Source organism: Lepidothrix coronata, unplaced genomic scaffold (genome assembly GCF_001604755.1).
Source record: "Lepidothrix coronata isolate B3197 unplaced genomic scaffold, Lepidothrix_coronata-1.0 Scaffold21, whole genome shotgun sequence".
NCBI lineage: Eukaryota > Metazoa > Chordata > Aves > Passeriformes > Pipridae > Lepidothrix > Lepidothrix coronata.
Window position 1 is genome coordinate 7,839,937 of NW_016690201.1, and position 12,511 is coordinate 7,852,447.

The following is a 12,511-nucleotide window of genomic DNA, read 5'->3' on the forward strand; positions in this document are numbered from 1 at the left end:
ATAAGATACATCATCAACTTTAACAAACTCATGAGATTTAATTTATATTCATAGTAGGATTTTGTTGATAATATTATACTGTACCTGTCTAGATACAAAATTGGAGGAAATTCTAATTTGTTGTGTATCTTCTCTGGTCTCCCCAAAGCCTGATTAAACTCAAATCTTGATAGCTCAAAAGTTAAGACAGGAGGAAGCTCCGTGAACCAGTGCTAGACAAAAGAAAAACAGAAAACCCCACAATGAATGCGCCTTCCAATAGCAGTCATTTAATTTAGTAATAATTGTACAATACCTGCAGACCGACGGCTGTGGGAGAAATTGGCTTTAGAAGGTGGGTCGGCATAAGCTTTGCAAAGCTCCCATCTTTCCCCTTCACTTAAAACACAGAGCATTTGTTGCCCATGCTGCATCACAGCTTTTCAACTCATCCATTGCTGTCTGTGTTAAAGCAGAGGAGGCAGGAAGGATTCTTCATGTCACATTTGCCTCGCTTGTACCAAAATCAGCCCACGCTCAAACCTACCTGCCTTGCCAACTGTCCTGTTCTCTTTTAACTCTCCCATAACATTGAAAGGGTTGTTTACACTGTATCAAGTGCTCTTCCTGCTAGTCCCCTCAGGCTCATGTTCCTGACCCTTTCATTCACCTGATATCACTCAGAGTTTCTCCTCTGAAGCAGGATCATCAAGTGCTCTGGGCTGTGCCAGACAAGAGCTCTCAGCAGCATAAAACTGATATTTTTTTCTTGAAATCTCCTCTACGCTAACAGCCTAAAATTTCTGCTCATGTCTCTAATCACTGTTATCATCACCTTATCCCAGTTTTCGTTCAGTACTCAGTAGAGGTCTATCCCTAGTCCTCATTTCTTTCTTTACATACATTGTTTCTCAACTACAACACAAATCCAGCTCCAGTTTAGCATTTTTTTCCTCTCCATTATAAAACATAACAACTATGGTCTATCCATTTAATAAGTTTTGGATATCTAACCATCAACTCAAGCTTCCCTGACAGCTGCAGACGCTATTGCCACATATTTCTGACATCAATGCCATAGCCCAGATGTGGCATTTGACTCAGGGCTCACTTCAAGTTCTCTTATCCAGCCAAATGTCTTGAATAGTCTTTTCAAACAATACCTCGCAGACAGCCTTTTCCTCCTGTTCTCATGGATAAAATTTGTGTCCAGGTTCTCATCACTCCACATCTGAGTGCAAGGTTTCCTCTCTTCTCCCCTTGTCTGGCCTTAGTGCAGGTAACCTTGTCACACTAACAGATTCCTAGGATGTTGCTGAATTTTCCTAGTTCATTGCCTGTTTACAGACAAAGTGAGTTGTCTTCCATTTTCTTGCCCATATCAGGCTCCAATAACCACCTTCTCAGTTTTAACAGACAATCATGACTTCTCTCTTGCAACAACTTCACACAGCAGTAAATTTCAATGCTTAAGTCAGCAAAGACACAGCACAACTTAAAACCCTTTCATTGCAAGGCCCCCAAACCACTTAATGATGACTAAGTTGCTGATGTGCTTAATTTCATCAACAATGATGCTGACAAACATTCTCTCATTTTCCTCACACTTGTAACTCCCAAGTATGTGCATTGACCTCCATCTTCTCTTGAAAGAGGATTTAAGTTCCTCAGGACAGGGATTTTTTTGTTGTTGTTCATATATTAGCTTGCCTGCTGACAACCCCACTCCACAGCTGAGGCTTTTAGGCATTGTGATAATAAGAGTAAAAATAATAATGATAATAATAGTGAATTGCCACTAGAGGCAACAGTGGGAATAAGAAAAAAAAAAGAATGATCTTTTAAAATGTGACTATCACAATAATATTCTCTTTAGACTTTGATACCAGCTCAGAGGAATGCCACTTTAAGTCTTTGTTCAGCTGAAACAGACTCTGTTAAAACTACAAAAAACTGAGCTTCGTTTACTACTTCCAAACCTTCCAATGCACTGTAACAATGCAGGACTAGGGAAGTGATTCTTCCCCTATACTCAGCACTGGTTAGGCTGCACCTTGAGGACTGTGTCCAGTTCTGGGCCCCTCAATTTAGGAAAGATATTGAGGTGGTGGAGCAGGTCCAGAGAAGAGCAACAAGGCTGATGAAGTGACTGGAGCACAAGTCCTATGAAGAGAAGCTGAGGGAGCTGGGGTTGTTCAGCCTGGAGGAGGCTCAGGGGAGACCTCATCACTCTCTACAACTCCCTGAAAGGAGGTTGTAGCCAGGTGGGAGTTGGTCTCTTCTCCCAGGCAACCAGCACCAGGACAAGAGGACACAGTCTTAAGCTGCACCAGGGAAGGATTAGGTTGGACATCAGGAAGAAGTTCTTCACAGAAAGAGTGATTCCAATGAATGGACTGCCTAGGGAAGTGGTAAAGTCACCATCCCTGGAGGTGTCTAAGGAAAGACTGGATGTGGCACTTAGTGCCATGGTTTAGTTGACAGGGTGGTGTTCAGTCATAGTTTGGACTCGATCTCAGAGGTCTTTTCCAGCCTAGTTGGTTCTGCAATCTTTGAGGCATCATATTTAAACATAACTACTAAAAGCAGCAACATCACTATAAATTACTTCAGGGAAACTTAATCAACTTACTTAGCCCTCATAATGCAGTAATGTTTCTTGGTTTTTCACCGTGGTCAATCTGCCATATGATTTGCACTTCAATTTCCACATGCTAAGAAGCCAAGCTGATTAAAACCCTGACAATTTCATAAAACTCAAAGCTTAAGAGCCTAGCCCTGTACATAACTATCCTTCTGTTCCCCACAATTTCCCAACATTACAGGTTAAAAAACCCTCAAAAACAAAACAAACAAAAGAACCACCAAAAACCACACAAACTCAAATCTCACATTTCTAGTCAAGCATTTATAACAGAACTGACATTTTTTTATGCATGAATACACACAGGTTTTAACTGCAAGACAGTTTCAGTCCAGAAGACAAACAATCCTGTTCTTGTAGTAGATACATACAAGATTTCACCTAGAATGAAGAAACCAAACTTTGTATTGTACCAAGGAATTTTGTTTTCTTCCAGTTATGTTGCAGGAAGCATGATCACTGTAAAAGGGATGCTCTAAAACATTTGTCGCAAAACACAAAGTTGGAACTAGAACTTCAGACTGGAGGATGATTTCAGTGTGTGTCACTAGGCTTCATAATTAAACCCTGTGTGTATGTTGATATGATTAAATGAAGCTAAGTTACATTACTTCCAAAGACTGACATCAAGGAAGAAATTACACCTTTTTACCTAAGTAGAAGAAACCTCCTAAGACTTCACATCTTTAAAATAACTGTGGTAAAACATGAACAGATGTGTAAAGAGGAAGTTCAGCCCTCAAAGGCAACAGGGATTCCCATTTTTCCATATCAATAACCCACAGGTTTTTAGAGAGAGCTCTGCCAGAGAAAAGTGCCAGGCACACATATGAATGCCAGTAAGAGGGGATGTTTCAGAGTACACCCTCCTGGTTCTACAACCACAAACTACCTCTTTTCCTAACCTGTGATTTCTGCACAAGAAATCTCATTCATCAACTCATCTCAATATCATACACTGCATACCCCACTGCTTAGTGGGGCTCCGTCTGAATCCCTTCACCCACGCTTCCAGCACGTTCTGGCATTTGGCAGCCTCCTGCTCTAATGAGCTCTTCTGGAACAGGAGGAACAGCAGCCCACAGAGCAAGTAATGTCAAGTATTGTCTGTCCAACACTGCAAGCAAAGCGGAGAATTGCCCCCTGTAGGTATCAAAGAAGAGGACACACGGACATGGCAGTAGAAAGAGGAGAGGGGAAGAAGGCTAAGGTGCTGAGCAATTACATGACAGAGGCACAGAGGAACAACAGGAATGCTGTGCAGCAATGGCAAGGGCACAGCTCACAGCTGCTGTTCACAACATGGCCCAGAGCAGCAAGTCAGCCAGAGCAGTGCTCAGGTACCACAGGACACCTAAACCATGACCTCTCATGGAGATCAAATATCAGCAACAGGTGGAAACCAGCCTGTCTCAAATCACTACTGTAAGCACTTAATTGTGCCAGCTTTTAATAAGCATGAACTTCCTATCTTAAGAAACATGCAAAACCATTATATTCTGGATACTCCAAAGAGATACAAACCCCCCAAATTAACGTTATGCCAGACATCAGGACCTGCACAGCAGCAGGTCAGATAAAAACCAACCATGAACCCGAATGAAAAATAAAAAGCACTACAACAAATCCCTAGAGAAGCCCACAGGAGCACTTAACTCACCTCCTGACCAGACTTGGCAGAGTTTTCTGAATGAAGGGATTCAATTTCCCCTTCAATCATTGCAGCTTCGAGGCACTCATGCAGATCTTTAAAGCCATTAACCTGTAGTGGATACTGGCCAAACATTTCTGTGTTTTCAAATTTTTTACCTTCACGTGAAAAATGAAACAGTTAATGTTTTAGAAACAAACATTTGCCTTTTTAAAAAACAATCCTAGGTCAGCTGATCTAGTCTACTGAAAAATACATTTTCTTATTGAGCAGTTCAATTATATGTACAAAGTTACAAGTGGCTCAAACATAATATTGAAAATCTATGTATTTTCTTCTCCAGACCACTTTTTAATATTGTTTTGGCATCTACTGGTAAAACTGAAAATGCCTTGGCTCTACAGATGTATGAGAAGTTTTACACATATAAATCAAAATCCTCCTCCTGCAAATAGCAGTTTAATAATACAACTGTACATTGTATCAGCAAAGTCAGCGGAATTGTTGATATCAAAGAGCCCTTTGTATAAGGACATTTTGAAAAAATAAACCACAAAAGAGAACACTCACAATTTCTGTCCTGAAAACAAGATTATAATTTGGTAACAGTGTATAATGAGGTAAGCTCAAACATGAGGAGAAATATAGGGGGCAAGTGATTTCAAACTAGAATTTCAATTTATTTCATGCTAAAGTCAGTAACAAATCTTCTTAGGCCTGCTAGTTTCTTTCCATTGGTTTGATTTTTACATATCTCCTCAGTTAAGATGAGAATGTAAAGGAGGAAAGTAGTTAAATGTAAAGGAGCAAGAATGGTAGCTAGGAGCAAGAAATCTGCAGAATGGTTTTGAAATCTGTCAACAGATTGTCCCAGGAACAACCTGGAAGCCACTTTAAAGACTATAGCTCCTTCTTTCAAATGCAAGTCATTCATTTAGGATGGAGGGCAGATTCACCAATATTAAAGTTACTCAAAAATCCTTTCATAGCCTCCTGGAAATAGAGAACACTGCAATTCCACAGTTCTACTAATTACATACAGATAAGATAAAGGGAAGTTTGTTGTACAGTTTATTCCTCCTTAGCACTCCCCCCAACACTGCCTTTGAGAAGGTTTCCGCTGACTTGTTTTCAGCAAACTGTAACGTTTAGGAGGGTGAGTTTTTCATACATGCAGAAGAAAATGCAAGAAAATGAAGTTTTTAATGGCACTAAATGAATAAGAGAGAGAGTGAGAGACTAGCTTGATGAACTACAGTAACTTGCCCTCTATATACAATTAGTAAGTGCTAAAAGTGCCCCAATAATTTCTTCAAAGGATATTCCCTCAGCATCTCACCCCAACTTCTGCTGCACTGAGAACATACAATCAGCTCCTTGAGGTTATCGAAACAGTCTTTCTGGATCCCTGCAGCTCACTGCATTTACATTCACCCTCATATTTCCAGGACAAACCATTTGTTACAGACTGAGCTTGTATTCTCCAAGTGTGATTCTGCAGAAGTACCTAAGTCCTACAACTGCATCGTTCACCCGTGTACGTGGACAGGCACTGGACAGACACAACCACAGATGTCCAAGTAAATCCAGATGCATACCTTCAAGTACACCTACTGCTAGAAATCGTCCATAAAACAACTCCACCATCGGGTTCTTTGGTTTCTCTCCATCCCTAAAAACCAGGAAGTGTGTAAGTAAAAAAAAAAAAAAAATCAAACACAAAGCTACAAACTTTTATAAAATTACGAACAGATTATTCTGAATTCATTATGGAAATTATTCTGCCTATTTTACTCAGGTACTGTTAATTTATATTTGTACTTTTCTCTATTGACAATAACAATGATTTAGATATTTGCAGTGATAAGTATATTCTGAAAATTAAGTTTTAGAAGTGCCTATGTAAACCAGGTTCAATTAATGAGTGGTTAATTGTACAAAACCCTTGTAAAAACTATTTCCTGCAATGCTCTAGAAAAAATTATGTATTCAAAAGACAGTTTACAGATGTTTACTTATACAAACAATGAGTATTTACTTCAGATATGAGAAAAAGGAGCAAGGTTTTGAAGTATTTCAAACTGCAGGATCGAAAAGCAAAACTTCATTCCAATGAAAAGAGTCTAACTGATTAAGTACAAAAACCACATCTCTATTCTTTATACACTTCGGACTTCATTGAGCTAGATTTCTAACACAAAATAAGGGGATGAACAGACAGTTGATGGAAAAATCCAAGGTATTGCCATGTATGGAAAAAACCACACTTGAACCAAAATGAGCTACAGAGTTGGGTCTTTTTCAGCCATACAGAGAAGTGGATTTTTGGTTGTTTGGTTTGATTTTCTCTCATCCAAATGTTCACCATGCAGAGCTAGGAAAAAAAAAAATCTTACCTCTCTTCTTCAGCTTTAATTTGGAAGGCATCTTCTAGCCAATCTAATAATTTGTGTGTGAATTCACTGACGTCTTGCTGTTAAAAAATACAAAATGATCAGTGTATGTTGACATATCATAGAATCATAGACTATATGTAACAGAACACAACGAAAGGTCACCTTACAGGATCAGTAAAGCAGTATTCCCCTCCACAAGTGTTCCAAAATCACATTGTGGCTAAGACTATTCCATGATTGGTTTTTGTTTTATGAGTGGCTCTGGTGTTCCTCAGCTGTGACACTGTCCTGTGATCCTTATTACTTGGGCTCAGCTTTCATACCATGCTAGTCCAAAGGCATCTCATGAATCCCATTGTTCAAACCCTTTGGTATCTAACAAGTGGTGACTAATATTACTTTCATCGAGCACTAAATTCAGCGTGCTGTTGTAATTAAACACCTCAGCCACACAACCTCATGTGGGAAAACAAAGCATCTGAAGAAATGAAGTGTTTCTCAAAAAAGCAGAATATACTATGATTTAGGTAAGAATCCTGAATATGAACATTTGGATCCTCCAAACCAGTATCTACACAAACAGGATAACAGGACTGTACCAGCCCTGGATGTACCGTTAGATCAGATAACACTCTTTCAAAAGCCTCAGACTTAGAACTAAACCCTAAAAGCAAGAATGTGGATCTATTAGCTAATTTCTGAAACAATAGGAAGAAAGTGCACTGAATAAAAGGAATGCTGTCTGAAATATTTTTTTTTAATTTTCCTAATAAAGTTGACTAGAAATCACATAATATCAGAGGAAAAGCTCAAAGACTCTAATAGCTAGAAGTTTTTCTGTGGACATTTTGAATTTTTGTTGTCCACTCTAAGTACTTCCTATTGCCAGATGACCCCAGATGACCATATGAAAACATGCATAAGCTTGATCGAAAATTACCTGTTGGGAATCATTGGATTTAAAAGCATCCTTAAGGATTTCAACTGCTCTTGATGGGTCAACATATTTTCTCTTCGAACCAACTAGAAGTGCAAACAGGTACCTCAATTCACGCATGAAAGGCAGATTCCTATGTTCCTGTATTGGAAGAATTAAAAATATTAACAAAGTGATAACAAAAATCTACTTTACAGAAGTGCTACCCAATAAACTAAGTGTATAACTTGCCAATCATCATAATAATACATAAGCTTACTTACAGTACTACAAGGTAGCGTTGAATGCCTTTTACTTGTCAGTTTTACAAAATAATGTAGTTCTCTGGGAAGAAAATTACATTTCAGAAACTAAAAGCTCCCTGGAATTACATCTAGATGATGCTGTTTGTCTTGAAGTGAGGTTACATTGACAACTGGACAAGTCACATTGCATTTAAGACAGAAATGTTCCTCTTAAGGCTTACAAAGCCTTAAGTAATACACTGCAACAATAAAACCTTGGTTTTATTGAAATTAGTATTCCTCTATACCTCTAGCAGAATTTCTTGTGAGCCTACACACTATTCAGCACTTTCTTAAGCTTATTTTTTACTGAAAACTAAATTTATAAAGTGAACATAAATATTATTTCTCTTGAAGAAGTAAGAGAAATACCCTGCTCTCCTTTGTACCTATTATTTAAAGTACAGTTCATGGGATTATGGCATTCTTTTTCTGATTTCCAGAAGAGAAGAAATGCCTTCTGCCTGTATAATGAAAAGCAAAGAAAAACACAAATCCTTCATACCACAGATTAAACTACAAGTGGAGATTGGATATCACTCATACTCCTGAGTAGATGGTTGACAAATACTTATGAAATTAAACTCCATGTAATATCCACTTGTATTTAGAACAAAGTGTCATTCAAAGGCAGCACAGATGCTGGTCAAACTAGAATTACTTGATGACAAACTTTCACACGCTCAAACAGCAGACTTGTTTAGCCACTCCTATGTCAATCCAGTATGGACAAAGCTTTTTGTACGTTGAGTATGTTTTACTTCAGCTTTAAAAACTGTGCAGTGAATTGGAATATATGTTCTGCATAATACCTAAAAAATACTTCTAGTCACATAAATCTCTGAGTTTAACTTGCTTTTCTAGTCCACCTCGCAAAACACCTGCTAATTATAAACACTCCTCACAGAAAAGGTTGAAGACTTCAAGTGCCACCCTAGTAAATCAGCATTAAATCATCCTAATTTAAGAACAAAATCAGTCTCCCATCTAGATATTTAAAGAACTATATAACAACAAAACAGGGAAACAAATTACAAAAGTAGTATTTTTCTTACTGTTTTATAAAGTGATCTATTAAAATAAACAGAATTTCAAATTTTAGATACAGATATATTTTATCCAAATGCTTAAATACCAGTGATAATTCATATGCGTGATATAAATTATTAAGCACAGAATATTCTAAATCTTACTTTTTTTTTTTAAAATGTGAAGTATATAGGCCGTATTGTTGCATTAGCCAAACTTACACTATTAATTTGGCTGAGTTTTAAGCATATTTGTAGCTTTAGGTTGAACAACTGGCTACCCATGTCAGTAGAATTACTCAGAACAAATATCTTTATAAAGGCTATCAAAGTTCTCTAAGACTAGAAAAATCCTTGCTTTTTTTGAAAAAGCTTGATTTAATGCATTAGGCATGATCCTTGACCAGATTATGTGGGCATTAACACAACAAACACATTCTGACTGAACAAAGCCTAAAATCTTCAAAAGAACATGGGCCAGTCCCCAAGACAAGGTATACAGTTCCACAGAGGACCTGTACAGTAAAACAAAAGAACTAATAAAGTGATCACAGCACAGCAGCTACATCAACACCAAGAAAAAAAGATTAAAATGAGTTTTGAACTTAAAACTGTATGGAAAGTTAATAATCTAAAACATTCTCTATTTTATCACCTATCCTGCCTGCACAAGTAATTTCTTAACACATGTTGGAATAACTGCTAAAGCAGTTTGCATATTTAATACATAGCAAACATTCATTATTGTCAATCAGTTTGCCAGGACAGTGACATAGTGATAATATTGAAAATAATATCAGAACAGGCGGAAGGATGTGCTAACCTGTAGCACAATAACCTGCTTCCTCCAATAATAAAATGTTTCCTGAAGATATCACTGAGGCCAAATATTTCGCTGGTCTCACTGTGTGCAGCAAAAAGGTCTGTTCATGTGACAGCAAGAGGTAAGAGAACTGGGAGAGCAAAGAAGCTGCAGTAACTACAGAGAACTATGTCTGTGCTACAGAAGGGTATCAAGGAAGAAAAATTAATTTCAAAATAAAAAGAACAAAACCAGATTGGAGATGTTAAGTGCATGCCCAAATCCAGAAAAACAAAGCCCAATTAGCTGAGGCAAACGGGGTGAGGCTGTTGTTTGTTTGGGGTTGGTTTTTTTTCAAGTTTAAATTTACACCAATGACCTCTGGATTAACAACTTTACATGCCAAATCGTCCATAGCATTTGGATTCAATATATTGATGGGAAAGAACAAACAACCCTTCTATGCAATATTCCCTGAAGTACAACCACATGCTTTAATTCTAATTCAAGAGGTTGTCATGACCCCAGAGTTAAATTAAGTCCCACCAACTGGAAGAACAACAGGATGAAAACCAAAGTATTAAAAATCTGGTATTATTAAAACTTGGTCTTTATTAGGATGGGAATTTGATCCTAAAGAATGTCAGTCATGTATAGTTATTAATACTAGAATACGAATTAAACCAAAACAAAGTTGAAACAGTTTTAAAACAAGAAAGCAGATGGAAATAAATTTCGGGGCCTTTTTCTTTTTTCCTTTTGTCAACTGGTAACATATTACAACTTTAAATCAATTTGCCTCTACTTGCCTTCACTTATAAAGAAATAAAAGCACCATATTTGGGGGCATGCATGCTTATTTCCTCTATTTGTCAAAGTTCCAACTAGTGAAGTGATCTCTTTTCCTAAATTGTCCCAGTCCTTTTTCAGCTGTAAATAAGACAAATGAGTACACCAATTAATATGATATTTCATCCTGGAATTTAAGTTAACAAAGGAGAGGACACAAACTACTGCCAGAGATTCCTACTAGCAGGCCTGCAGAAAGCAAGGTTTCTGCACAAATCTGTATCCTCTCCTGGTGTCAAACCTTTTCACACAGGCTTAATACTGTCTGTCAAGGTCAGAATTTCTAAAAAATAGCACTTTGGAATTGCTAAAGGCATTCAGCTGCAAGTGTCAATGCTTGGGCAAGATGTTTTTCAAGACAACAGCTTGTTACTAGCTATTTCATACCACCTCTTAGATGCCAACTGCTTTTTACACCCTGAAAACTGAAGGTAAAGAACTCTGAGTACTGGAAGACATTACTAAAACAAATTATAGGATGAATAATTAAATACTATGCAGAAGGTCAATCTAAAAATAAATAAATAAAAAAAACCAGTACAACTCTTTGGTAAAGCATGACTTATCTTTCTTACTAGAATACACTGCCCCATCCCCACCCTGTGCCGTGTTCCCAGCACTAACCATGTTGTATTTTCACACCATCTCATGACATAATGCAAACATGCTTTCCTACCCAAAAAGAAGTGATTTGAATGTGGGGGAGGAGGAAGGGAACCAGACACGGGAAAAATTACATAGTTCTGACTGAATATTCAACTTCCCTTTCAGGGTACATACTCAGAAGTTTAGAAAATGGACACTGTCTCTTTTCCTTTGCTTCTCTAATTACAGCTCTTAGTTTTGCTACTGAACATTCCAGTCAAGCCTGAAGTGACAAACAACTAAGAACAGGCAGACAACACACTCCCTTTTTTAAATCTGAAAAAAAGAGGCAACAGGCAATAGTCTAATTTATGGTGAGGGTGGTGAGGCACTGGAACAGGTTGCCCAGAGAACTTGTGGATGCCCCATCCCTGGAAGTGTTCAAGGTCAGGCCCAGGTTGGATGCAGCTCTGAGCAACCTGGTCTAGTGGATGGTGTTCCTGCCCATGGCACAGGTGCTGTAAGTGAATCATCTTTAAGGTTCCTTTCAACCTAAACCATTCTATGTTTCTAATTTCTGTATACGCAAAAATTCACTGCCTTGTAAGCCACTGTTAAAAATAATGGTACCACATGTCTTCACACTTCCTATAGCCACTTCCTTTTCCCATCTCTACCTTTCCAATTTGTAGCATGGAAACCAAGGGGTTCCCATGTATCTCTCCTCAGAGGGTGTCCATAAAGGAGGAAAAACTGATCTGTGATCAGTCCATGACCATTCTCCCTTGCTAGTCTGAAGTCAGAAGAAACCTGAGCCAAGGCCCTCCCCTCCTCAATCCTACAAGAGTACCAGAAAACACATGAGAAAATTTATGCTTACAATTACCTCATGAAGAGGCTAGAAGAGACAAGCTAATAGAAAGCTTAATCTCACATCATGAGGGCGAGGGAACTGGAATCAAGTGCTTGCTAAGACAAGCTACATTCACAAGAGAAGTGCTCTGCCTCTCCCCACACCCTGACCTGCACTCTGCCACGAGGCTGACATCATTTATGTAAGATCCACAACAGGAAGCTCAGAGGACTGCTAACTGGCACCTCTAAAATCCATGTTAATTTGAGCTAGAGAACAGTGCAAAATTCAGGAACGAGAGAGAAATGCCCTTAGCCACGAGGGGAAGTCAGCTTCTCATTTTACCTTTTGGTTTCGGGGCAAGTCTTGAGCATTTGCGGGAGGATTGAAATTCAAAACTAGTCTTCGAAACTCCAGTAGGTTAAATAATGACTGAAAAGAAAAAATTAAGAAAATCTTTAAGCACTTCTACAAACAATACAAAGTTCTTCCAAATAAGCAAA

General features: G+C 38.2%; 1 protein-coding gene across 4 annotated transcripts in view; it reads right to left on the reverse strand.

The window, feature by feature from the left end:
- USP25 (ubiquitin specific peptidase 25) overlaps positions 1 to 12,511 on the reverse strand; it is an 89,157-nt gene that overhangs the window by 27,370 nt on the left and 49,276 nt on the right. For all 4 annotated transcript variants that reach the window (XM_017807978.1, XM_017807981.1, XM_017807980.1 and 1 more), the window contains 6 exons: positions 12,354 to 12,440; positions 7,611 to 7,748; positions 6,671 to 6,747; positions 5,873 to 5,946; positions 4,284 to 4,432; positions 85 to 212 (listed from right to left, as the gene is read on the reverse strand). In XM_017807978.1, the coding sequence (XP_017663467.1) occupies positions 85 to 212; positions 4,284 to 4,432; positions 5,873 to 5,946; positions 6,671 to 6,747; positions 7,611 to 7,748; positions 12,354 to 12,440 (653 nt within the window). The remainder of the gene's footprint in view (positions 1 to 84; positions 213 to 4,283; positions 4,433 to 5,872; positions 5,947 to 6,670; positions 6,748 to 7,610; positions 7,749 to 12,353; positions 12,441 to 12,511) is intronic.